At 40.7% G+C, this 27,822-nt stretch overlaps 3 protein-coding genes across 4 annotated transcripts in view; 2 read left to right on the top strand and 1 right to left on the bottom strand.

The window, feature by feature from the left end:
• Positions 1–10,703: 10,703 nt before the first annotated feature.
• On the top strand, positions 10,704–11,624 carry LOC131220361 (putative germin-like protein 2-1). Its single transcript, XM_058215303.1, has 2 exons — positions 10,704–10,821; positions 11,089–11,624. Exons 1-2 carry the CDS (start codon positions 10,710–10,712, stop codon positions 11,622–11,624), a joined length of 648 nt encoding a protein of 215 aa, XP_058071286.1. The 5' UTR covers positions 10,704–10,709.
• A 5,929-nt stretch (positions 11,625–17,553) lies between these two features.
• LOC131221989 (putative germin-like protein 2-1) lies at positions 17,554–19,150 on the top strand. The gene is made up of 2 exons (XM_058217291.1): positions 17,554–17,665; positions 18,606–19,150. Exons 1-2 carry the CDS (start codon positions 17,554–17,556, stop codon positions 19,148–19,150), a joined length of 657 nt encoding a protein of 218 aa, XP_058073274.1.
• Positions 19,151–22,254: 3,104 nt separating this feature from the next.
• LOC131220879 (protein REBELOTE) overlaps positions 22,255–27,822 on the bottom strand; it is a 33,186-nt gene continuing 27,618 nt past the window's right edge. For both annotated transcript variants that reach the window (XM_058215749.1, XM_058215750.1), the window contains 4 exons: positions 26,995–27,201; positions 25,877–25,966; positions 25,694–25,791; positions 22,255–22,721 (listed from right to left, as the gene is read on the bottom strand). In XM_058215749.1, coding sequence (XP_058071732.1) covers positions 22,574–22,721; positions 25,694–25,791; positions 25,877–25,966; positions 26,995–27,201 — 543 coding nt within the window. In that variant the 3' untranslated portion in view covers positions 22,255–22,573. The remainder of the gene's footprint in view (positions 22,722–25,693; positions 25,792–25,876; positions 25,967–26,994; positions 27,202–27,822) is intronic.

The following is a 27,822-nucleotide window of genomic DNA, read 5'->3' as shown; positions in this document are numbered from 1 at the left end:
AGTGTTATGTTGGCCTACTGTAATATTTCATGACATCTACACCGTTCATCAGTTGAGACACCTCAGTTTAGCACTTGAGCCCAGTAACTAGGCCGATCCAAATTTCAAGTGGGCCATATCATAGGAAAAAATTTGTATGGGAGCGCACATCATAGAGACCTTCGGGGCCCACCGTGTAGTTTATATGCCATCCAAGCTGTTGATGATGTTTTTTTGTTGTCCCTTTCAGACCCGTTGTATACCTGTAAAAACCGAATGACAATAGGGACCCTAGGTTGAAAGAAGGGATACTCCGATGCCGAAGTTAGATTAGGCACTTTAGGTCTAGTAGGGTTAGGGTTTTTCCATGCATACCTCTCACCGTGGGTGAGTTTTTTTTTTTTTTTTTAATTTATAGTTGCATGGTACCATTTAATTAGTAAATGATATCTTCCCTACTTGGTAGGCGCATATCATGGAAGGGATCTCCTTCCAGTCATGTCACCCTTATCTTTCCAAGATCTTCGACGGGGATTCAGGGGAAATCTTATCTTAATAACAACATCTCCAAGTGGTCAGCCCCCGAGGGTCCCGTGGTCGATGACTGAGTCCGACCTCATAAGCGAGGCGGTCGAGGTCTGTGATCGGTCTTGAATGACGGAGGCTGACCTCAAGGTTGAGTTGGTTGAGGTCTTACGAACTAAGTAGAATCATTGATTGTGGACTGCATCCACCTCAAGGCTGAGTTGGTACTCAACCGTTCATTGGCCATGATAATGGGGTGTTAGCTAGAGTCGAGGTCACGCCTTGTGGTCGGTCCTCGGGCTGGTCATGGAAGTAGTGCTCGACAACAGCGGCCGAGCTAATCTCCTCTTCCATGCTGTGTTCTCTCTCATGTTGGTTAACTTGGTCAATTCATTTTTGCCCATAATAGTAACCCCTTACTTCCAAGTGCTCTTCGAGAGTTCAGGAAGTAAGTTAGTATGGACTGACGTTTGAGTGTAGGAGCTCGCAGGCAAGTGGTCAACATATCGGGAACGCTTGTCATTATGGCAAAAGGGAGAAAGGCGGCAAGCGTAAAATTTGAGGAGGTGAGCACGAGAATCGAGGTAGTTCCTCTAATGTTTGCGACGTGTAGTATGAGAGGGGTGTGCTTGATACGACACTTGTTCGGTTTTTGGTGCATAGGGTGAAGGCACGTAGCTCTTCCTCGGAAACCGGATCAGACCAACATGGGGTTGCCACGTGGACGATGGCGTGAGCTGTAATGCCTCTTTGGGCTATGGCATTAAATGAGGAGAATTAATGCCTGCAACCGATGAGCTTATAAAAGGGGAGAGGTAGCCCGAAAACTACTTTCATTTGCTCCCTCTGCTCCTGTTGCTCTTCCAAACTGCTGGACTAAGCGATTTTTGGTAAGTCAAAAATCTTTTCTTCAGTGCTCTTTTTCTTCTTCTCCGATTCTCTACTTCCATTCCCTTTTCCTTTTCATTCCTTCTCTCCTCATTAGTCGGGATGACAAAAATCTTTTCTTCGGTGAGTTCGTACTAGAAAGTATGGACTCTCGGTTGGGTGCCCCTTCTGAGCCACAATCTTTGATGCCGTTAGGTCGGGATGACGTAGCGGAGTTTGCCCCGGTTGAAAGGGTGGTAGCTTAGCCTACTACGAAGCAGCCCTTGGACATCAACCCTTTTGGGTCACAGTTGCAGAGCACTAACCTAATTCGGATTAGGGAAGAGTACCAGATCCTAGAATCGGTGGTACTCCGAGCTCCTAAGCTTAGTGAAGTTCATGGCCATCCCCGAGATGGTGAGGTGGCTATATATTTGGTCGCTCTCCAGTGCGGCCTCTAACTTCCCGTGCATTCTATTGTACGGGAGGTTACTCACCGCCTGAGGTTAGCCCAAGGACAAATCATCCCAAATGCCTGGAGAGCTCTGCTCTGGACATATATCTTATAGCACCAGCTCGGACATACAGAGATGTTCGCCGACATGTTCATATATCTGTATAGAACGAGTTCATATATCTATATATAACGAAGTCCAGCCCTAATCACCATAGAGAAGGCATTATTTTTTTATGTGTAATTGATGAAGTAGTTGTAAGAATATGAGTAATATTTGAGAGAAAATCATGCATAGAATTTAGCTTTGCAATAGGAGCCAATGTCTTATGATGGTCAACACCATTCTGCTAAGTAAACCCTTTGACAATCAATCAAGCCTTATGTTGTGTACTTAAGATGTTGGGCTTGTACTTAATAACATACATTCCTATTTGCATCAATTTCTTAATTGAGTAATGGTAGACATTTCCCTCTCAACTTTTTCTCATGGTCCACTTGAGTTTGGATTACCTCATTTTTAGGGTCATGTTTTAACATGTCTAGAAAAATGGATGTCTCATGACATATATCATGGTGGCCCCACCTAGCTTCCAACCACATAAACGCGGGTAGCAGCCAATCTGCATCCCATTTTCACTAATTCCAAATGAATAAATGCACAAAAATAAGACCCCGATTGTTAGAAAAGTTTCTTTTGGATACACCGAAAATAAAAGATAGAAAAATAAAAATTATCACTAGGCTGAATCACGTATAAAATACGTTGTCCTTAAAGCGTGATTTGCCCCCTTATCAACTGTTGATGGGTTATACGCGAATTGCTTCCAGGATAAGACAAGCCTTATCTGGATCCAGCGTGCAACAATCACAATAGGTCCACTATGGAACAATTTAATGCAGTAGATTTATTCTGGCAGACTTAGACGATGGAGATGATAACAGTATTCTAAATTGAAGTTATGGACTGTATCTGATTTGATGGGAGAGATGGTGTGTTGAGATGATGAAATCGGACTGGAATGGTCCAGTTTATATAGGCCTCAGGTTTAGACCCGTTGCTGTGTGGTATTCAATGGTCCAGAACGTTTGAAAAATATTTCTGGCCGTTGTCCATTAATCCCAGACGTTTCTGATTATTAGATCTGTAGATCTGACCGTTGGATCATTCTTGCTCGTCCGTTTTCGAACCGTTGTGGCTTTTAAGGTAGCTATCCGTTTAAGAAATAGCTGGACGTTTCGGATTTAAGATCCAACCATTCTCAATCACCTATAAAACCCAGGCTCATTTTCAACATTTCAGATCCACACCACCCTAAGACTCTGAGCAGACCCATCGCACCGAGGTCGCACCGTCTCGCGCCGGTTCGCGTAAGGTCGTGAGGGAGCGACCACTCTGCGACATGATGCGCACGTGCGAAGTGCAAAGTGCGTCATCTAGCGCCACTACAGCCACATTGCCTCACTGCCCACGCCCTTGCCCTCGCCCACGCCCATGCCCGTGCCTGTGCCCGTGCCCATACCCGAGCGCGTTCCAGTGCGAAACCCGTGTTTCATCTCCTCCAAAAAGCTCCAAGTAAGAATACCCTTCTCAACATCTCATATAAACCACAAAACTTTTCTTTGCATTTCCGATGTGGGACAAAGCATCACACACTGTACTTTTTAATTTAAAAATTCAAAAAGGTATTTTGGCAGTAAAATCCTGAAATTTTGAAAAAATTAAATTTTCATTTTTATTATTTTTTTAAACCACTGATTTTCAACAATGTCCAACTGGTTTTTTTAAAATAATGAAAAATCTCCCAGAATAATAATAGTTATTATGCATAAAGAAAGATATCTTGCGATTTGAATCTTTCCTTAGTGTAAGCATTTTAAAGTTATTTCAAAATTTCTGGTTGCCGCAGCAATGAACTAGTTATTCCTTTATGATATAACCAAAAATAATACACACATAATAGCTTATGGGTTAGGTGTTCCTTTATAATCTCGCTTAGCACTTTTAATGACCATGTGTTTATCCTGTTTTATGAACGATCCTGAGATAACTCTAAGTCTCATGAGAAGCGGCACCACTTCTACGTTCACATAGGTGAAATCCTTCCAGTGTTTCTGTTTAAAACACTTATCCTGTTTGACTGGATTTCATTAAGAATTCAATACTCATCCCTCTTTATAACGGCCAGCACTATCATCCTGGATGAGGTTATCAATTTATTTAGTGCTGAAACTTTTCACTTATCAGTGAATTGTTGTTACCCATTAAACTCAATATTTAGAGATTTTCTAATTTAGGGTTGAGTTTTTTTCACTGGTGAAACTTTAAGTAAAGAGTTTCAACCCCATCCCTCTAGATGTTGTCCTTACTACCTCTCTCGTTAGAGGTTTAGTAAAAGGATCAGCCGAGTTATTACTTGATTTTACATATGAGATCGCAATGATTCCAGCTTAAATCAATTGTCTTACATAGTCATGTCGCAAACTTATGTGCCTGGACTTCCCATTATAGGTACCACTATAGGCTCTTGCTAGATTAGCTTCACTATCACAATGAAGTGAAACAGCCGGTATAGGCTTCGCATAAAATGAAATTTCTAAAAGAAGATCCCTTAACCACTCAGCCTCTTTGCCTGTAGCAGCTAAAGCTATGAACTCAGATTCCATAGTTGAGTGCGTTATACAAGTTTGTTTCTTGGATCCCTAAGATACAGCTGCACCTCCTAGGGTGAATATCCACCCTGTAGTGGACTTGTTGTCCCCCGCCCTCGATATCCAACTTGCATCGGTATATCCTTCCAACACTGCTGAAAATTCTGAGTAAAATAGCCCTAGTTCTTTGGTTTCTTTAAGATAACCTAGAACTCTACTAATTGCTTTCCAGTGTTCAACACTTGGATTACTTGTAAACCTACTTAGTTTACTCACAGCGTATGCTATATCCGGTCTTGTGCATTGCATTGCATACATAAGACTACCTATAGCACTAGCATACTCTAGTTGTACAACTACTCTTCCACTATTTTCTTTTAACTTGATACTTGGACCAAACGGGGTTTTTGCTTCTTTAATTTTCAAGTGAGTAAACTTGTTTATTATTTTCTCAATATAATGAGACTGGCATAATGCAAAACTCCCACTATGTTTTTTAACTTTGATACCTAATATGGTATCCACTTGTCCAAGATCTTTCATTTTGAAAACTGAAGAGAGAAACTTTTTGGTTTCAGTTACACCTTCCATTTTATTACTGATTATTAACATATCATCTACATACAAGCATATGATTACAACATAATCATTACAAGCCTTTGAATATATGCATTTATCAGCAATATTGTGTTCAAAACCATAAGACAGAACTTTAGAATCAAATTTATCATGCCACTGTTTTGGTGCTTGCTTTAATTCATACAAAGACTTAACAAGTTTACATACTTTTCTTTCATTTCCTGGTAGAACAAACCCTTCTGGTTGCTCCATATATACCTCCTCATCGAGATCACCATTCAGGAATGCTGTCTTCACGTCCATTTGATGGATATGAAGATGATGTATAGATGCAAAAGCGAATAAGATCTTAATCGATGTTATTCGAGCTACTGGTGAATAAGTGTCAAAATAATCAATTCCTTCTTTCTGTCGAAAACCCTTAGCAACTAATCTTGCTTTAAAAGTTTGAATTGTACCATCTGTGTGATATTTTTTCTTAAATACCCACTTACAACCTATTGGTTTAGAACTTGGAGGTAGATCTACTAATTTCCATGTTTGGCTAAACATTAAAGAATCCATTTCATCATTAATGGCTTCTTTCCAAAAAGCGGAGTCTCTTAAAGACATAGCTTCACTAAAGATTTTAGGTTCATCTTCTATAGTCAAAACCATAGGTATTTTTCTAATCACCTTCTCTCTATCACCCTCAACTAGATGAAAAGAGAGTCGTTGAGAGTCTATTTGATCAGAATTAAGACTCTTTTCTACTCTTGCTCTTTGACTCCTACGAGGTTCACTAGGAGTTTTTTCTTCTATTTGTATTTCTTTTATATTTTTATTAGGAAATTGAATCTCAGCATTTTTTTCTCCTTGAATACAGAATTCTCAAAGAATTCTACATCTCTGGACTCTATGATTACATTGAAGTCTAAGTCTAGAAGTCTATAGGCCTTACTATATTATGCATATCGTACAAGGATGCACTTAATAGCTTTTGGTCCTAATTTAGTTCTTTTAGGTTCCGGAGTTCTGCAATATGCAAGACACCCCCACACTCTATGATACCCTATATTTGGTTTTCTTCCTTTCCATATTTCGTATGGAGAGGTCTTGGTTTTCTTAGATGGAATTCGGTTTAAAACATGACATGCAGCTAACAGTGCTTCTCTCCATAGGTTTAATAGCAACTGTGCTTGTATTAGCATGAGTTGACCATTTCTACTAACGTCCTATTTTTTCTCTCTGCTACACCATTTTGTTGTGGTGTATAAGGTGCTGTGCACTGATGTATTATGCCGTGTTCTTCACAATAGTTAGAAAATTCATTAGAGAAATATTCTCCTCCTCGGTCACTACGAAGGATTTTAATATTTTTATCTAATTGATTTTCTACTTCAACTTTATACATCTTGAATGCATTAAATGCTTCATCTTTTGATTTTAACAGATATATATATATACATATCTCGAACAATCATCTATAAATATTATAAAGTACCTTTTACCTCCACGGGTAAGAACGCCATTTAGTTCACATATGTCAATATGCACTAGGTCTAATATTTGAGACGATCTCTCAACACTAGGGAATGGTTTCTTTATTATTTTAGACCGTATGCATACTTCACATTTATCTTTGTCACTATCATTGTATGATATTAGGCCGTTCTTAGCCATGAGTTTTATGGTACTGTAGCCGATATCGACTAGTCTACCATGTCATAGCGTTACAGACTCAATCATGTAAGCAAAAGAACTCTTTTCATTTAAAGAGAGTTTGATCATCCCATTACAAGCGTATCCCTTACCCACAAAGTTCTCATTCTTAGACAAGATCAGCTTGCCTGATTCAAACACAACCCTAATCCCAGGCTTGCTTAAGAGATCCCCTAAGACAAGATTCCTTCTTATGTCTGGGACATGCAGTACGTTGATCAGGATTACCTTCTTTCCAGAGGTAAAGAGTAATTCCACGGTTCATTTGCCTACAACTTTCGATCGTCCTTCATTTCCCATTTGAACCTCTTAACCATTGGTCTCATTTTCATAGGTTTTGAAAGCAAATCGATCATTACATACATGGACTGTAGCACCTGTATCATACCACCAACCAGTGATTTTCACTTGAACTAGGTTCACTTCTGTGACCATGGCTACGATTTCATCGTCTACTGCATTAGCCTCTTTCTTAGGCTTTTTTCGGTCCCTACAGACTATGGCGAAATGCCCAGTCTTGCCGCAGACATAGCAAGCTCCCTTACGTTTGCCGTTTTTCTTCTTTTGGATTTTCTTGAATTTCCCTTGATCTTTGTTAGGTTTAAGGGAATCAACTTTCTCATAGGTATTATTTTGGGATGTCTTTTCTACTGCGTTCACCTTGGATGAGGATGCACCATTAGCGTCATCCTTTTTGCCTCGGTTACGAGATTCTTCTTCAATACGAAGATGCTTCTGGATTTGTTATAGGGTGAACTCTTCGGATTTATGCATTAGTTTCTTCCTGTAGTGTTTCCAGCTTGGAGGCAACTTTGCAATTATAGCTCCGACTTGAAAGGATTCAGGAAGATCGATTTTTATAGCTTTTATTTTATTTACAATAAGCTGCAGTTCTGGGATTTAGGCAAGCAGCGGTAGATTGTCTACTATCGTGAAGTCGAAATACCTGGCAATTAGAAATTTCTGTGTACCTTCCTCTTCAGCCTTGTATTTGTATTTTAGTGCGCTCCAAATTTCGTTCGCTGATGTGGTTCCTGTGTACAAATCATACAATCGATCAGAGAGAGCATTGAGGATGTGGCCACGACACAGCAGTTCATCTTCTTGTCGCTTGATCCTAACAGCGATCTGTTCTGAAGTGTCAGTGTCCTTTGCTTCAGGCAGAGGCTGGAGAGTCGGGTCCAAGATGTAGAAGATCTTCAGCGCGGTCAACAGCAATTTCAGCTTGTCCTGACATCTAGTAAAATTTGAACCATCGAATCGATCCAATCGGATCAGATCCTGGTTCATCAGTTTGATTAATGCGACACTTTCGGTGTCCATAATCACGCTTTAAGATTGTTAGAAAAGTTTCTTTTGGATACACCGAAAATAAAAGATAGAAAAATAAAAATTATCACTAGGCTGAATCATGTATAAAATACGCTGTCCTTAAAGCGTGATTCGCCACCTTATCAACTGCTGATGGGTTACAGGTGAATTGCTTCCAGGATAAGACAAGCCTTATCTGGATCCAGCGTGCAGCAATCACGATAGGTCCACTATGGAACAATTTAACGCAGTAGATTTATTCTGGCAGACTTAGACGATGGAGATGATAACAATATTCTAAATTGAAGCTATGGACTGTATCTGATTTGATGGGAGAGATGGTGTGTTGAGATGATGAAATCGGACTGGAATGGTCCAATTTATATAGGCCTCAGGTTTAGACCGTTGCTGTGTGGTATTCAATGGTCCAGAACGTTTGAAAAACGTTTCTGGCCGTTGTCCATTAATCCCAGACGTTTCTGGTCATTAGATCTGTAGATCTGACCGTTGGATCATCCTGGCCCGTCCGTTTTCGGATCGTTGTGGCTTTTAAGGTAGCTATCCATTTAAGAAACGGCTGGACGTTTCGGATTTAAGATCCGACCGTTCTCAGTCACCTATAAAACCCAGGATCATTTCCAACATTTCAGATCCACATCGCCCTAAGGCTCTGACCAAACCCATCGCACCGCGATCGCGCCGTCTCGTGTAAAGTCGCGAGAGAGCGACCACTCTGCGACATGATGCGCGAAGTGCGCCATCTAGCGCCACTACAGCCACACTGCCTCACTACCCACACCCTCGCCCTCGCCCTTGCTCGTGCCCGTGCCCGAGCCCGAGCTTGAGCGTGCGCGCGCGCTCATTTCCTCCAAAAAGCTCCAAGTAAGAATACCCTTCTCAATATCTCATATAAACCACAAAACTTTTCTTTGCATTTCCGATGTGGGACAAAGCACACACACCGCACTTTTTAATTTAAAAATTCAAAAAGGTATTTTGGCCGGAAAATCCCGAAATTTTGAAATTTTTGAATTTTCATTTTTATTATTTTTTTTAAACCACTGATTTTCAACACCGATCGGGTAGTAAAATCCTCACAGCTCCAGCTGATGGGAAATGACACGGTGAGATTTGATTGGATAGCTTGCAGGTGGGCCAGCATTTTTTAGGCCTTTTTTTCGAGTATATACTCGTGTTTCACTACCCAATCCGTGTCCACAGGAATAGTCTCCTTATCATCAGTAGAAAGTGTACGGCTTGCTTATGCATATGACCCTTTACATGCTGGGCCATGGTTCGTTGATCTGAGCCGTCAATCTGATGAGATGCACTGCATGCGTAACGAAGAGTCGGTTGATCATCTCCTCCCACACTGTCCTTTCTCTTCTCTAATCTGGGCAGAGTTCTGCTCGAGGTTTAATATCAGCTGGTGCACCCCAAGAGCGGCAGATCTGTTTCTTCAAGCTTGGCACGGGGTCAATATAGGCAAGCTCAAAACCAAATTATGCAGATGGGAATTCTTGCGGTCTGGTGGTCAGTCTGGGAGGAAAGAAATGGGAAATGCTTCTCGGATGTTTCTAATATCTGTTCACGTCGTTATTTCTATAGCAAATTAAACGTCTCCTGATCGAATGGGCGTCCCAAGTTGATTTGTTAAAGGGCTACCATCTATGTTTTATTGGTCTTTAAGGAGTTTCTGCCCTCTCAGCAGTTTCTCTTTCCTTTTGTAATCTTTTTCCCCTTGACATATCGTACTATCTTTCAAAAAATGGAGGCTGCCTTGAAAATATTCAAAAAGATGGTTAAGAAGGCGAAGGAAAGTAATTGAAGGATGGAAGTGTTGAAATACTTCAATCTTCCAGATCTTTTGTGTGTCCCATATCCACGGTGGGGCCCACCCTATAGACGGTTTGGATCTCCAGAAGTAAGAAACTACGCAGTAGATACAATGATGAACGGGACACTGAATGAGAGGACCAAATCAATCTGATTATGTTTAATTACCATAATAATCCCTATCACTCCATTTCAGTGGGAATACTATAATAAGATACTATGGTCCACACGCTTCACGGTGTTCCACGATTTATCTGCATTGTCTCTATTGTACACGTAGCACTTCGATGTTCTGATCGTAGCTGTTGGTTTGGTGGGCCAGCAAATGGATGCGTTATATCACAAAAATCAAGGAGACTACACTGTGAAAGTTAGATGAAAAGAAATAAACAATCGGTCTACATTCAACAGTAGAAACTCGCGGCTATCAGACGGTCAAAGTTGCTCAATCACTACTATCTATTTTTATATGGACCATGCAAGCTGTGGCCAATCAGATCAACGGTCTACATCACCACACATGTTTGCTACGTGTACAGTACCACGAGCGCATGTGCTAGTAGCGTTTCTCATGGATAAGTGGATTGGATTGAAGAAAGAAGACCATTTCAATGGAATAGACGGCAACAGATTGGACGATGCATTTGTAACTTACTACCACGTGGATGCATGTTACATCTACATCTCTCCCTATATATATCAACTCCAAACCATCCCTATTTCATAACTCCGAAAACTTTCAAAGCTTTCTAGCCGTTGAATCTTCTTTCCTTGATTACTAGAGAGAAGAGAGGGAGTTTTTGAGATGGCCCACCACATTCTCTTCTTGGGTTTTTTAGCTCTCACTTGCTCTATTGCCTCAGCCTCATATCCAAGCCCTTTGCAGGATTTCTGTGTAGCCAAGCCCAATAGTCCAGGTACTTCCCCATCACTACGACTACAACAACAGTCACTCTATCATTGTGCAGAAATCAAGGTTTCAAAACTCGGTGACTCGGAACAACTTATGCGATCCTGAGTTGAATTGCAACTCGGTTGAGTCAAGTAGAGTTAACCCACATTCTAAATTTGGGTTTGATCTTGACTGGGTCCGAGTCCACTCGGTCAATGTGCTAAAAATGAGATAGTATTAACATTTTAGTAACACATTTCATTTTACTAATTTGGATTATGAATCTTGGCAGTGTTGGTTAATGGATTAGCCTGTAAGGACCCGAAGCTCGCTCAAGCCAACGATTTCTTCTTCGCCGGGCTCCATAAACCAGGCAACACATCGAACTTCCTTCGATCGGCAGTTACTCCTGTCTTCGCAGCCCATTTACCTGGACTCAACACGCTCGGCATCTCGATGGTTCGCATAGACTACGCACCATGGGGCGTCATTTCTCCCCACATCCACCCGCGAGCCACTGAGATCCTAACAGTCGTGGAAGGCACTCTCTACGCCGGCTTTGTCACATCTAACCCTGACAACCGTCTGATCACGAAGGTCCTCCAGAAGGGTGATGTGTTCGTCTTCCCAGAGGGACTCATTCACTTCCAACGTAACGTAGGGTATGGGAGTGCTGTTGCGATTGCGGCCCTCAGCAGCGAAAACCCAGGTGTAATCACCATCGCTAATTCCATCTTCGGATCGAAGGGACCCATTTCGACTGAGGTTCTTACCACGGCCTTCCAGCTGGACAAGGCTGCAGTGGATTATCTCCAGTCCAAGTTCTAAAAACTTACATTTCTCATTTGTTGTAGCATTGGTTTCTCTTACTTTGGTGTTGTTTGGAGTTCAATGAGTGTTGTTTTAGATATTGGAAGACTTAAGAAGAGTCCTAATATATGTGTGATTGTATTCTTTTAATTTGTAAAAGCCATTGAAAGATTTGAGAAGATGCCTAATATGAGTGGGATTTTGTTATTTTAATTTGTTTTAGCCATTGAAAGTCATGAGAAGAGTCCTAATATGAATGTGATTGTATTATTTTAATTTGTGTTTGGTATTGAAAGCCTTGAGAAGAGTCCTAGCATGAGTTTGATTTTATTTTATTTTATTTTAAATTTTTTTTTTTGTGTTTGCCTTGAAACCTTGGGAGGAGTCCTAACAAAGCATTGAGAAGAGTCCTAATGTGAGTATGATTGTCTCCTATTAGTTCTCTAAGAGTCCTAATATGAGTGGGATTGTGTTCTTTTGCTGTTAAAAACCTTGCCAAAGTGACCTAATGTGGGTGGGATTGTGTTCTACATTATCTTATCACCATTTTGAGAATGGTGGTGACTCATCCTTCTCACCTGCATGCCACACTCATTTATATTTTATACCTATCCAAACCATCCAAGTTATGGGTTATAATGTGAATGTAGCACATCATCAAAACAGCAAGTGGTCCAAATTCGAATGGCAAATTAAATGGTTTCTATCACATTCTCAGTGTAATTTTTGGGTTATGCTCTTTCCGCAATTTGTTTGGTGATTTGGACGGGTTGGATTGCTGTTTAACTATGTAATTTGTAATGGGGGAAGAGTTATCAGTATCTTAAAAGTGGTGGTAAACTATAATAAGAGTCTATCTCATTTACATGAGAGTTGTGTTAGACATTGAGAAAGCCTCCACAACACCTGTTGTAGAAAAAGCGTGCAACATCAGTGTTACGTGGGCCCACTGCAATATATTGCATGACATCTACTCAGTTCATCAGTTGAGAAACCTCATTTTAGCACTTGAGCCCAGTAATCAGGCCGATCCAAAATTCAAGTGGGCCATATCATAGGAAAGATTTTGGATGGGGACGCCCACCATAGAGACCTTCGGGGCCCACCGTGTGGTGTATATGCCATCCAAGCCATTCATCAGGTGAAACCATTGGCGATGAAGATAAATTCCAAAAATAACCTGGTCCAAACTTGGATGGACTACATGTGGGTTTAGAGGCTTTAGTTGTGAGTTTACACTGTTCCCTCGCTGTGGTTCTAATGAGTTTTGGATCGATCTGATTTTTTCTATGTACGGTGAGCATGAGGTGGATCAACTGATGAACGGAATGGATTTCACCAAAATATACCATCGTGGGCCTTGTCGAGCTTGGATATTTGTGACTGTGATTGTGAATTGATTTTTTTTATTTATTTATTATTTATTTTTTTTTTATTATTATTATTGGTGTTTGGCTAGCCACACTTTAACCGGTAGTTGTTTAATGCCTGTTTGGCTGTTGATCGCTTTAAAGTGCATTTTGGATAGATCTGGGCACAGTCGATCCTGTGCTCCACCTTCAGTTGTGCCATCCATAAATAATTAATTCAATTGGACAATCTTAACCATCTGGGCCAGAACTAAGCAACAATAAAAAATTAAAATTAAAATGGCTTAGATCTATCATGGGAGAGAAGGCTCATTGTTCACTCCGGCATCCCTCTAGTTGGACCCACCTTGGTTTACTATCAATTTTAAGAATTATTTGATTAAGAGGATTTTTTTAAATTTTTTTAAACACGCGCACACACCCCACCACACACTCACGCCATAGTGGGATTTCACCACCTATGGGTACTCAACCCTTAACCAGGTGTTGAAACTCTTGAGAGTCTACCACCGGAGCAAGAACAAGGACCAAAACTATGTTCGAAAAAGAAAATAGTCTAGATCTCTCTGCACATCATTGTATTAATTCATTGAGAAAAGGTAGACTCCAAAAAATGCTAACCTAAATAGGTCTGGCAAAGGCTCAATATAATACAAGACGATTACATTAACATTCTCCCTCAAACTAAAACATTAATATCATGCATGCCCAACTTGAATAGCATTATGAAGTTGAGAAGACGATACAAGTTTCGTAAGTACATCTGTTAACTGATGCAAAGAAGGAATATAAATGAGAAAATGAGATATGACTACCAACAATTTTTTCACGGATAAATTGACTGTCATCTTACATATGCTTGATATGCTTGTGGAAGATATGATTTGAGGCGATGTGGATCGTAGCTTGGTATTGTTATAAAGGCCTAAATTAAAATCAATATTTAATTGCTCCCTAAACTATTTTACATGACATAGTTAATTTGTGTAGAACATATTTATCATTACCAGTTTGTTATACTTAGGCGCTTCAAAATTGGCTACATTAGCATATGACAAAAAAGATATGTGATCCATTTTGCTGCAGAGTATATAAACATGAGGTTAGAAAAATGATTTCCTTGTTGATTAAAAAAGTGCTTTAAGTCATGACTTATGTACACCGTTGCATTATACAAGCAAAAATAAATATCAAATTGAATTTTTATTAATTCCATCAATGTATTGACAATTGCAAGGACTTCATTTGAATTTTTATAAAAATGATCTTCGTAAATCAAAAACACCATCAATAAAAAGAAATAAAATAGTGATATTCTAATAAAGATAAAGTTATGTTAGGCTTTCATGTATATCTGAATGAATTAATTCAAAAGTACCAAATTTGGATTCACTACTTGAGTAAATTGTTTAATAATGCATCAAAAGTTCGCAACGTTCCAAAGTTTATTTGGATATTTTAAAGAAATAAAAGATAATGTGACTTGATGGACACATACCCCTTGCAAGTCCTCTTTAGTGATTTTGAATTCAATAATGGAAGCAAAAGAATTTTTCAAGTCTACGAAATAAAGTTCTTGCGTCTCATGTCTACTGTTGATGTTGATATCTGGTTGTTCCTACTAAGCTGTCGTGTACTTGCAAAATCAAACAACAATGGAGACCCTGACTGTAATAGAAGATCCTCCGATGCCGAAGTTAAAACAAACACTCTAAGTCTAGTGGAACTAGGATTTTTGTGCATACCTTCTACTGTGGGTAGGGTTAATATTTATAGTCCTTTTGTGCTAGTTATGTATACAACAATGAATCTATCATAAAGTCGTGTATCATGCAAAGAATCGTCATCAAGATATAAGGCGTTATCTTCGACACAATCCTTAGCGAAGATCTCAGGGAATCAATCCTCCTTGTACACGAAGGATCTCCCGATGGTCAGCTTCTGAATAGGTTATGGTGGACAGCCGATATCGACTTCTAAATCGGGTCGGCCAAGGTCCTGTAGACTGAACTGAACTGTACATTAATTGTAGTTGATGCCTATCTTTGAGGCCGGGTCGGTACTTATAATCATTCGTTGGTCACAACGATGAGACCCCAACCAGAGCCGAGGTCACTGCTTGTGGTTGGTGCCTGAATTATTTGTGGAGGTCGTGCTCGATAGTCTAGACCGAGCTCTTATCTGATCTCATTTTCCGAACCACTTGTCTTCTATCCATCTCTCTTTGGTGGTTAGGTCAGTCCAATTTTACCTATAACATCAACCACCAATCAACTAACCGATCTATACATACTAGATAACATAACGAGAAAATAATATAATATAATAATTAAACTATTTAATATGGGAACTTATTGGTAGTAAACAATATATATATATATATATATTGAAGATAATTTTATTAAAGGATTTAATTAGTGGGATTTTCTTATTTTCAGAAATTATGAAACATGACCCTCGATTAGTTTAAGATAATGAGAAAATAATGTTAATGATACGAAGTTACGTTCCAGACTTATCATGTGCTCAGTTTACCTAGAGTCAATGATCCATGAGTCATGACCCAAAGGAGGAGGTTGGGGAACGAGTATGGTAAGCGGGGGAGTATATTAGGGCCCATTGTGGTGATCCTGCGTAAAGCCACATGGACAACACGGAGTCTTTACTAGAGGGGCAGTGGGCCAAAAGAAGGCCCATGAAATTGGATCCTTATGGCCCACTTAAGATCATGGTCGACCATTCCCTGATCAGAAAATTCTAACCCTTCGATCAGCAGCCAAAGAATGAACGGTTAAAGAAAACAGTTATAGATGGATGGATAAGATCAATCAATGTTACAGCTTTATGGGCACTATCCATGTATGTTGGGCCACATCATATCTATGGTCCGGATCACTGAAACGTTGATAATGTGGGCCCCACCTTTTAGTGATAAGATCCTTTTCATTTTTTTTTTAAGACATGCTCACACACACCTACACGTTACATGGTTGAGATGCACCCAGCTTTTTCGTCTCAGTATATGACATCAATTGTGGCTCACCATCGTCACGTGGATGACATCTAGACCGTTAATTCAGAATTTTCAAAAATGGATGGAAGGTAAAGGATTTCTTATTTAATTAGATGATCCTGACCTTTTATTTACTGGGGTATGATTATGAAACAAATAAAAAATAAAAAATCACAGTGACAATAAAAAGTTCGCTTATTGGATGGTTAGAATTGTCCAATCAAGGCAAACTTTCGATCTGTAGTTAAACACGGTACGTCCTGGGTGATTAACGGTCTGGATCTCTTCTAAACATCCACGTGATGGTAGAACGATGCAACTGCATGTAACTCCGGCGCCTTCCGAGGAATTAGATGAGCTCCCGCCCTTGCGCTGGAACAGCCCACACGCACGGACGTGGATTTTTTCTCTTCATCCAGGTCCATGTAACTTTATTAATAGGTTGGATGGTAAATAAACATCACTTTGGGCCCTAGAAAAGTTTCAACGGTGAGAATCATTATCACCGCTGCTTCCTGTGGTGTGGTCCACTTGAGACTTTGATCTGCTTAGTTTTTTGGATTATAATCCAAAATGATACTAAAAAATGGATGGACGGTGTGGATAAGACTCACACATCACGGCGGCCACTCAAAGCTCCTGCCCGTTCCCAGCTGGAGACGGGCGGGAGTAGGGTAGGACGCAATCCGCGTCCGTCTGGCCGTATATGTATAATAACTTTCATACTCTGGCAGAGTATGATAGTTGCTACGCAGGCACTTATAAATTACATGAGAGGAATACAATTAATTAAAATAAACCGTTCAAATTATGGATACCGGTTTAGATATACCATTAATAAAAAATTACAGTTATTTGATTATCTGACTACGAGATTGGTGGACATTTATTGAACGGTTAGAATGAAAAAAAATCCAATAATCATATTGCAACAAACAAATGTCTACGAATCAAAGGTTAAAATTCTTCAACCAATCCGAATTTTTGGATTATAACTTATCCACCATCGGTTCCACAATTTAGTCTGCTTAATTTGAGCTAATAAATGCCACGTGTACCATTTTTTAGTACCCGAGTATCAAGTGCCACATGCAGCCAAAGTATCAAATGACTCCCTCAGAATATTTGACCTAGATTAGCTGGGACCCGGATACAGCCAGGTGGATACGACCCTGACAGTGGGGCCCACCTATTCATCTGTTTTGATTATCTTGTCAACCTTTTTTTAACACGTCACATCCATTGTGGGGCCCATCTATTGGACCATTCAGAGCTTTTCCTCGAGTGCACAAATGTCAGATTAGCAAACCTCCAAAGCAGCTAAATCATCACCATTTATTTAATCCATCCACTCAGATTGGATTGAAGACCCTTTCAATGGACGGCAGAAGATTGGATGCGTTTGAACCGTCCTTCCACAGACATACATGGTCTTATGATACACCTGCATTTGTCTATATATATGAGCCTCAAACCATGAGTCTTTTACAACTAAAAAAAAGTTCAAAAGTTCCTAGCCGTTGGATCTATTTGAGCAGTAGAAAAGATAGAGGGAGTTTTGGAGATGGCCCACCATATTTTCTTATTGGGCTTCTTTTCTCTCACTTGCTCTCTTGTCTTGGCCTCCAATCCAAGCCCTCTGCAGGATTTTTGTGTGGCCAAACCCAATAGCCAGGGTAATTTCCCAAAATCTAGTGCTCTTGGCATGAGTGGGCTAACCTATTGTGTATTGGGCTATAGGCCCATTGGCTGATTCGGGTCCATTTTTGGGTCCGAAAGATAAAATGAGCCACATTCGGGCTAAGATTAACAATATCTTCTATTCAAGTCCCGTGGAGCCCATTTTTGGCCCATTAATCACTGTCAGGGTCCGGTGGAGGGTCTCAATTATAGGCCCATGTCTTGTATGGGCCTGCTTTTAGGCCCATATAATCGGCCCATTGAGCTTTTGAATTCTTGCTTTATTTTATTTATTTATTAGCCGGTTCCTCTACAAGGCTTTGTAGAATAAGCTTATTCAACAAGTTCTGTGTGTGGGCCCACCAGGTTGTGTGCATCACATCAACTTTTTGAAAAGGACTCCGCTATAAAATTTGGACGCTCCTAAAATCAGGTTGATCCAACCATTATGTAAGGGACCATTTGAATTTAGAGGTTTTTGGATGGTTGCACATTGCTGTCTCTGGTGAAGCCTACCATGCTGTATGTATGACATCCAGTCCGTACATTACTTGAACCCCAGCATGATGATGGGATTACCCAAAATTTAGGCCTATAGGACCATTAGGTGGGCCACACCAAAGAAAACCAATAGTCAGCCATCCAAAAATCTTAAGATTCAGGTGATGCTGGATCCGGATGATCTTTTGGGTGTCCAAATTTCATGTAGCTAACCCTGCTGGACAGCTTAGATGTCATAGAAATGGGTTGTGGGACCCACCAGCAGGACTAGTAGAGGAACCGTCCCATTTTCTTCTGTTTTTTTAAAGGGCTGTTTCTAGTGGGCCTGGGTTTCTTCAGGCCCAGATTTTGATCTGATTTGCCTGGCCCATTACCAATCCTAGCCGTTTAGTTAATTATAGAATTTCACTAACTGAGATTATGATTCTGTGCTAGTGTTGGTGAACGGGTTAGCCTGCGAGGACCCAAAACTGGCCCAGGCCCAAGATTTCTTCTTCATGGGGCTCCACAAGCCCGGCAACACATCGAACCCGTTCGGGACTGCAGTCGCACCCGTCTTCGTGGACCAGCTACCTGGCCTCAACACTCTGGGCATCTCCATGGGCCGCGTTGACTACGCCCCGTGGGGCGTCATTCCTCCCCATATTCACCCGCGGGCTTCCGAGATCATAACAGTTCTAGACGGAGCCATCGACATGGGCTTCATCACATCCAACCCCGAAAACCGACTCATTTCCAAGACCCTTCAAAAGGGCGATGTGTTCGTCTTTCCACAAGGCCTGGTCCATTTCCAACGCAATGTTGGGCCTGGGAATGCCGTTACGCTCTCCGCCCTCAGCAGCCCAAGCCCAGGTGTGATCACGGTCGCAAATGCCGTGTTTGGCTCAAGTGGGCCCATAACAGCTGATGTTCTTACTAAGGCCTTCCAAGTAGACAAGAAAACAGTGGATTATCTCCAGGCCCAGTTCTATTTAAACTAATATCCATACCTTCTGGGCCCACACCTTTGCATGGTGTCTGGTTTTCATTTATAACAAGTGGGGCCCATGGTTGAGTGATCCAGACAATTCAATCTGCTGGGTCCACTTTGGACGGGCCATCCCCCAAAAATCTCCCCTATTGGAAGATCCTGATGATCAGTTCGAATAGGGAAGATTTTTGGGGCATGGTCCATCCACCGTCCGACGCAGCAGATGGAATTGTCTGGATGACCGAACCATGGGCCACACTTGTTAGAATTGAAAACCTGATATTGTTGTGTTTGTTTTGATTTCTACAACATTTGTGAATGTTTTTTTTTTTTTTCTTTTTTTTTCTTTTTTTTTTTTTTAAAGTAAAAAGAGTCTCAATCAATACATCTATTTGCATACCGTTTGGATGCATCTGGTGATATAATCACTCCGTACCTCATTATTCGATTTATTTATTTATTTTTATTTTTATTTTTGAGTGTTTGGCAGCAGATGCAATTGATTTTTATTGCATTTTCGGAAGTAATTAGGATCAAAGGGCTGTAGCGAATGGTCTAAGGGTGGATGGAGCATACACAACTTTCTTGATTGCGTGTTAGTGTATGTATTTGTGTGCTCCTGCGGACCACCTTAAACTTTATACCGTGGGCCTCAAATTAATGAATCTGTTATATCCACATCGTTCATCCATTTTGACAGATCATTTAAGGGCATGGCCCAAAAATAAGGCAGATCCAAAGCTCAAGTGGACCACATCAGAGAAAGTAGCAGGGATAATGGCGCTCACGGCTGAAACCTTCCTAGGGCCCACCATGATGTTTATTTGCCATCCAACCTGTTCATAGGGTCACACAGGCCTAGATGAAGGGAAATTTTTTTTTTTAAAGATATATTAGTTTGATCCAAAACTTGTGTGGCCCTTGTTTTCAATGGTAGGTGTTCAATTCTCACTGCTTTAGGTGGTGTGTTTACTTGGGCTTTGAATCTTCCTATTTTTGGGGCCATGCCCTAAAATGATTTTGCAAAATGGATGGACGGTGTGGATATAAGACATACATCATGATGGGTCCACTGAACTTGGTGGCGTCAACACACCACCAACTGCGTTGCACATCACATGATCTGCTTACAAATATATACATTAACATTGAGTGATCACAAACGCCAATATCAAGTTGTTGTTTTTTTTACCGGATGAATGTGAGCCCTTGATACATCTCTTCTTAATATGTAAGAAGGGTTGAGATTGCTCAAGACAGATGAATTTTAAGGCATATATTTCATCCTTGGTAGATCCCGTTCATCCCTATTGTCGCCAATTCTAGCCAAAGGCCAATCAAAATGGGTTGTGTGCACTTAGGATGAATTTGCACAATGTACATCGAGCAACGCCACATCATCCACTAAGTAGTCGAGTGAAGGATGATCGTGTTGAAGCGATTACAGATGACAAGTTTAGAAGTAGAGAGGGTTAAGTCGTGGGAAGTATTAAGATGGTTAAGTTAATGTTATAAATAGCAAAAGAATTTAACAAAGCAAATTGTCTCGTACCAACCCAATCAAATCAAATGCATCTTTCAATTATCTTTTGATTATCCGTCATTTACATTCATTAGTGTAATTCTTTATTTTTTGTCAATCATTTATATTCATTAGTGCAATCCTATACTTTTACATGTTATTTACATTCATTAGTGTAATCCGTAGCAGTAATTAAGTCGTTGTTAACTTTAGCTATAATTTGAATATACGCTCATACGCTATGAGCTAGATTCACTTAATGCATCAAGCATAGTTCTTCATTTAGGAAGGTGTTTTACAGTTGTTCTCAACGACTGACTGTAAGAATTCATTTCTTACTGTTCTTTTATATGTATTGAAAAGTCCTACTCCCTAACTATGGCCTGATCATTTTTAACATATTGGCTGAATAAGCGATCTTATTCAATCTCGATCACATACTTCACATTTGCCTAACTATCGCCTGATCATTTAAACATACTGGCTGAATAGGCGACCGATCTTATTCTATCTCGGTCACATACTTTGTATTTGCCTATCTTGACACTTGGGGTCATAATTGTTCAGTTTAAATTGAGCGGCAGATTCAATTATAACACACGGACATTTATCACTTGATTGAAACTATAAATCAAACCACAACAGAACCCACCAGACGATGATCTAGATGACCAAATCATAGACTCCACTTATCAGAATTGAAAACCTGTATGGTGCACCAGACGATGATATATGGTACAAGATGTGGACCAAATATCATAGAATTCCTCTTCCTAGAATACCCCAATCCAGAAACACGCATGTGAGATCTGAGCTTTCAATCTGATTAGGGAATTAAGTGCTTAGATCTTCTACCTCAAAAGCCATTTCCACTCCTCAGGTGGGCCATAATGTACAACCTAAACTCCAAATTTTTAAGGGCCGACTTGCCTGTAACTGTGGGGCCCACCATGATGTTTGTGTTATCCACTCTATCCATCCGTTCCATCATTTGATATTAGGAGGTTCTACATGCGTGTGGAATTGAGCGACCCCATAGTGATTTTTTATTTTTTTTTGGCCTGCAGGTCCCATCCGCAAGATTAAATCTGGACAGCTGAAAAGTTGGCCCACTAACAATTCAGGCCTAACAGAAAAAAAAAAAAAAAAAAGGCAGCTTGTTTGGCTTTGCCTTCTATAATATATGAGCAAGGATGTATTCTCAGGGGATTGCATGGTATACAAGCAATTTTCACTTTGTATAAATGGCGCCCATGATTTTATAATTCTAACTGTTGATGTGATGGGGCTCACTGCAGACAGCTGATATGGCAAAATCATAACCCTTCAATTGAAGAAAGGCCGATGATTCGCTATCATTCCAATTTTGGAAATTTTTGGTACAATGGGCCATTCTTGATTGGAACCATCGTATTGATTTGATTCTGATCACCGAACCATTTGGCCCACTCAAAGAAACTGATAACCTGAAGAAATTATATCTATTTTTGGCTGACAAATGATCTTAGTGGGCTAAGTGTATGGAAATCTTCCCAAGCAATTGGATGCATTTTTAGATGTGGACTGTCCACTCTTTTGTAGGCTGCCTAGAAAAAAAAAAAAAAATCATATTCATTGGATAATAGAATTTATACAATCAGCGCATTGAAAGGAGGATTACGAACAGTCCGATGGCTGTGATTTTTGCACTAGTGCATCTTGGTCAAGCGGGACGATATGGAGCCCAGACCAACACAGATTGGGCTGGGTTGTTTTAAGTCCTCCGGTCAGGTTTGGGTCGGTAAATGCCCAACCTGCTTTCAAATTGGATTGGGTCCAGGTTAGGTCGGGTTGGGATACTTGGTACATGACCCATAAACATGACTAGTCATACAATCAATGGTGTAGATCTCACATTCAAGAACACCCTCTTCAAGTTCTTTGCTTTCTTCGCTTGATATTTCTTCTGCTCTTTTCAACCATTGAATTTGCCATTCCATTCTCCAATATTCTTTCACCATCTTTGCTGCTAGCACAAACCGGCCGCCGCCTTCTTCTGGATTCCTTCTGCTCCAGCATACTGCACCACCAACAAAATCACAACCATCCATATCAGGACCATGTGGCAAGGCTTTGTGGGTCCAACCTCAATATACCAACCTATTATATAGTGCCAATGTCTGCAGTCCATTTAAGAGGGCTCACAGTTCTGCAGCTCAGAATGCGACATGATGGGTTCCATCATGGATCATAGTTTAAAAACTCGAAAACTCAAGTTGACTCGATGTTCAACCAGGTTGGGTTGACTTGAACACTCAGACAATAATTAATTTAATAATAATACTCATAGATATTTTACACACACACACACACACACACACACACACACAAGTAAAAAATTAAATAAATCAAAACCGCCGGTTCTAGGTGCACTCGTTAGATATGTCAGATCACTCAAAGAGGTCTTGGATTCAATTCTGGCCACTTTTATAACAACACAATTCTCCAGTGTTTGGCTTGTTTCGAGTTGTCGTGAGTTGCATTGAGTTGACTGAGTCATCAAGTTGAGACCGAGTCACTCTGACTTTCAAGTACCAAGTTGATGGCTTGAGAACTTGTCAAATCGAGTCGACTTGCCCGAGATTCAACTCAAGTCATCGAGTTATAACCATGTCATGGATGGGTGGTTGCTCAAAAATACTGTGGTCCACTTTACCAATCATTACTATATGTTTTCTTAATCTGTAGGCAAAATGTTTAGGCAGCCCCATCATGGCAGGGCCCAGCAGACAAGGTCAAGACCATTGAGGAAGGGCCCCACCGATACGGACTGAGGCTGTCAGGAAACTTCCCACTCCGATGCATCAGGAGACTCAACTGCTTGATAACAAGTCCGAGAAAGAGAGACTTTGATACTCTTGCAGTGTGATGGTTGATATGCGGGCAAGGAGTTGTACAGGTGGCATATGAGGAATTCAACATAAATTGTCCATATTTTGTGCCCCAGTTTATAAGTATCATAAACAAAAATTACAACTATTTACCCAACTATTAGATTGGTGGATTTTTTATTGGACAGTTAAAACGGAAAAACAATCCAACAGACCTATTTCAGCAAACAAGTGTCCATGAACCAGTGGTTAGGATTCTGCAACCAATCTGATTTTGGGACTTAGTAACAGTGGCTTCCACAATTTAGACAGTTTAATTTGAGTTAATATGTCACCTGTACAACTTCTGAGTGCCTGTATCTCAAGGATCATACCCTGCCGGAGTATCCAATAACTCCCCTAGAAAGAAGACATGCTATGATTCTACCAAATCGCATGTAAAGTTGAAGAAAACAAAAGGAAGTGGGATCATGGTTTTAAGACACATCCGAGTCGGGTGCGACTGGGGACAAGTTGATTCGGATTCAGCACTACCTGATCTGGTTCGATACCATGAGTCTCCCTCCCGAGTCGCCTCGGACTTGGCTGAGTCGGGCTGATACGCCCCCCCGATTTGGGTAAGTGGCGACTCAACTTGAGACCAAATGAGTCAATCCGAGTCGTGGAGTCTAAAAGCCCCGAGTAGGATGACTTACAATACAATGCTCATGCTCTGGGTACAGTAGGATTTCAGTTCCTGGAAGTGAAGTCCATTATCCAGTAATCCAAATTGGTAGTATGCCGGGACTAAATGTGAATGGCCCAGGCACCAAAAATCCCCAGATTGGAACTCTACCAAGGTTTAAAAACCTCGAACTCAACTCAAAGATCTGTTAAGTAAGTCGGTCAAGCATTATAATATTTCATATTTAAAATACAATAGTATGTACACATTGGAGCCCTGCTAAGCCCTGTGTACAAGGCAGCTCATGTACATGTGCCAGAGAGGCCTAAACATCAGCATCAAACTGTCCGTGAGGTGGATCTGACTGTGTAGATGTTCTTGCACAGAAAGGAATCCGGTCCATTCAGCAGGTGGGCCATGGCTTTAGAAGCAGTTGGATGGGTAAAAAAACTTCAGCCAGGTTCTTTTCACCTCTACATCTGTTTCATAAGATGTGGCCCAACTGAGTAGCAAACCAACTTGATTCTTCGGCAAGAGCCTCTACGGAGCGGTAGCCCTTCGATGAATGGATTAGATCTCATACCAAAATTTCCATGTTGGCGGATGGTGTGTACATGAGCTGCGTTGTACATGGATGAGGGCTTAGCAAAGCTCTGAATATTGGAGTCTTGGCGAGTTGAGTCTCAATGAGTATTTCTGATTTATTTTTATTTTTTGGTTCTTCTCAGTTTTTGAGTCAATTTTTTCCCCAAGTACTGATGAAAGCTGATCGAGTAGATCTCTCTGTTTTTTTTTCTTTAAGTTTTCAAACGATTATCAGAAGAACGATAGATTTGGCGTTCTACTGGTTGAATGGATGCCATTGTTGTCCTTTACTTCTTGACTGTTTCTCTTTGTTGGCCGCCCATTTAGAGGCTTATGATTTTTTCCATATGGGATGATATTGGTACATGGACTACTCATGGATGGGCCCCCAGATAACAACGGTTTGGATCATTGAAAAAGATTCCCGCTCGTAAAAAATTCAATAGTTCAAACAATGGGGCCATTACACAAAATCTGTATGTGTTAATGCATTTCAATAGTTGGAAGTCCATGTAAAAATATCATTCACAACCAAAAATATCAAGAGACCATTAAAAAAATAGAACCAAAAAAAAATCCCTTTGGAACACCCAATGGAGCATCCACATCAGAAATGCCTCACACATGTATGGCAAACAGATCTGCCGAAATCCTGGACCCCATTGTGGATGGAGGACAGCCTGAGAAAATAATACTAATCAGAAAATCTTCACCATCCAATTGGTGGCCATCAAAACTATCCAACGTTGTTGGGTGAAATGAGATTGACCATCCATAGTAGAGCCCACAATTTGGACAGTATGGGTTAACATACATGCAAGTCATGTACAGAAAAATCCCTTAAGGTCTAGCAAATTCACCCTGGAGTACTGTCGCTCTGCTTTTTCTTTTATCATCTAGTTCAGTTCGTACCTTATCTTTTCATTCAAGACTGCATTTCTGGAGATTGAGTTTTGGAGGACACTGGCATAGTACTGAGTGAAAGGAGCAATGCGACCGCTCTTTTCAAGCTGCAGAGAAAACCATCTCAGAACTAAGACAAGCAGCATTCAGTAAATCCCACACATGGATTGAAAGCATGAGAGGAGAACTGACCTGAAGAAATGAATCGACAGACGCCTCATCTTTTGGTGAAAATGCAACCTCGTCCCTTTTCTTTTGCACAAATTCAACATTCTGCTCAACCTGGATCAGACGAACGGAGTATATGATTCTAGAAGAACTTTGTTTGGGCTATATGATCTGAAGTTTCCAAGTTTTACCTTGGTGGGCTCGATGAATGCCGCATTTTTCAAACCTTGGCAGTCTAGATGTGGTTAGTGTACAGTGAAATGCAGATGCATTGACAGAACACATGACAATGGCATGTACTTGCGTAAGATCCTAGCCATTCATCTGGTGTGTCCTATTATGGACACACCCTGGCTCAAAAATCAAGCTGGTCCATCCATGACCATCGGTCATATATTCTCCAAACTGTTGATTTTTCTCATACGCATTGACCCAACTGATCAGTGGACCAGCCTGAATTTTGGCCATGCATGTTTGCAGCGATTCCCACCTGATGAGAGGCCCGCATCTCACAAGCATGCACCACATTGGCACACATGTTACCAATCGCCTCTTCAAACTCTACAGCACTTCCCCTTTGGCATTTCCCACGTTCTAGTATTGAGTCGAAATAGACATCATGATTTATATTGTTTCCAAGAGCTTAGCTAAGTGCAGATGCATGTGCAATAAGCTCATGTACATGCCACACATGCTAGCATGGCACATAGGTACGAGATCCAATCCATCCATCAGGTTGGTCTGACCTTCTACATGTTTTCCAAAAAAATAAATCTGGTCCACTCAGCATGTGTGCCCCAACATTGGAAAAAGGTGGATGGATTAGAAAACTTCAGCCAAGTTTTTCACAGCCATGCATTTCTTTTACAAACTGTGGCCCATCTGACAGTCAATCAACCTGATTATTGGACTAGGACATCATCTACTGATTCCTTTCTGATGGCTGGATTGGATCTCAAACCTATCATGCATCTGTGGCGTGTACATGAGCTTTATTGCACACGCATGTGTGCTCAACAAACTTCTGTTTTCAGATAATTTGGATTTTCAATCCAAACACAGGTAATGGAGAAGGGAAGATTTTCCAATAATAACATGATCTATACTGTAGACATTAGAATACCCTGGAGAAAAGCAAATACCTGATCTATCAAACGTTTCACCAGACGTCGGAGACTCTCAACGGTTGTTTTCTCATGGAATTTTCGCAAGTGAATGAGAGGAATAGTTGCAAGTTCAGGGAAAGATATATGGTAACTCCATTGAGCAAAGTGCACTGAAAGCAGCTCGATTACGGAAAGAACACACTCCTCTTGGAAGTCTCGTGATTTCAACAACTGTTTTGGCACCTGTATAAGAATAATGATCTAACCCTAATCACAATTCTGCTTATATGATGCCCGATTGAAGGAGATGATATTTTTATTTTTGTTTTTGGACCCAATCATGGTACATGCTGGGTTCACCTTCTGGCAAGGTTTTGACTTGAAGAGTCCCTTGAGACTCATCCAAGTCGACAAGGACACGACTGACCTGATCCGGTTCTATATTGTGATTCAAAATTCAAAAGAGGTGGTGACTCAGTCCGATCCATCCAGCCGCCCCCAACTAGGCCGATTCACAACTAGACTCGAGACTGAACAAGTCGGTCAGAGTCACCAAGTCTTAAAACCTTGCCTTCAGTTACCTAAGCCCGCATCTGGCAGGCCATGCGCTAATATGTCCCTTGTCACATCAAATGATCCCAAGCATCTGATGAATGGACAATCATAACCAATGGTCCACATTTAACAGGACCTGAATGGTGAGAATCATCTAGAGTGAGAGCCTCATGTATCTGACATCCAGCATGGGATCCAACAATTTGAATCACCAAAATGTAGGCCCAACAGACAATTCATTTGGGCCAAACAAATGCTAGATCGAACATTGTAATCTCATTCTAGAAATCCACGACCCGGCTTAGGACT

The sequence above is a fragment of the Magnolia sinica genome, chromosome 12 (assembly GCF_029962835.1).
Source record: "Magnolia sinica isolate HGM2019 chromosome 12, MsV1, whole genome shotgun sequence".
NCBI lineage: Eukaryota > Viridiplantae > Streptophyta > Magnoliopsida > Magnoliales > Magnoliaceae > Magnolia > Magnolia sinica.
Note: the sequence above shows the minus strand (reverse complement) of the source record. Positions and strands in the feature narration are given on the sequence as shown.

Excerpts from the sequence above, each read along its gene's own strand:
- LOC131220361 (XM_058215303.1), top strand. The coding sequence starts at position 10,710 with ATGGCCCACCACATTCTCTTCTTGGGTTTTTTAGCTCTCACTTGCTCT. Across the intron at positions 10,822-11,088 it reads AGCCAAGCCCAATAGTCCAG|TGTTGGTTAATGGATTAGCC; the intron begins GTACTTCCCCAT and ends GAATCTTGGCAG.
- LOC131221989 (XM_058217291.1), top strand. The coding sequence starts at position 17,554 with ATGGCCCACCATATTTTCTTATTGGGCTTCTTTTCTCTCACTTGCTCT. Across the intron at positions 17,666-18,605 it reads GGCCAAACCCAATAGCCAGG|TGTTGGTGAACGGGTTAGCC; the intron begins GTAATTTCCCAA and ends ATTCTGTGCTAG.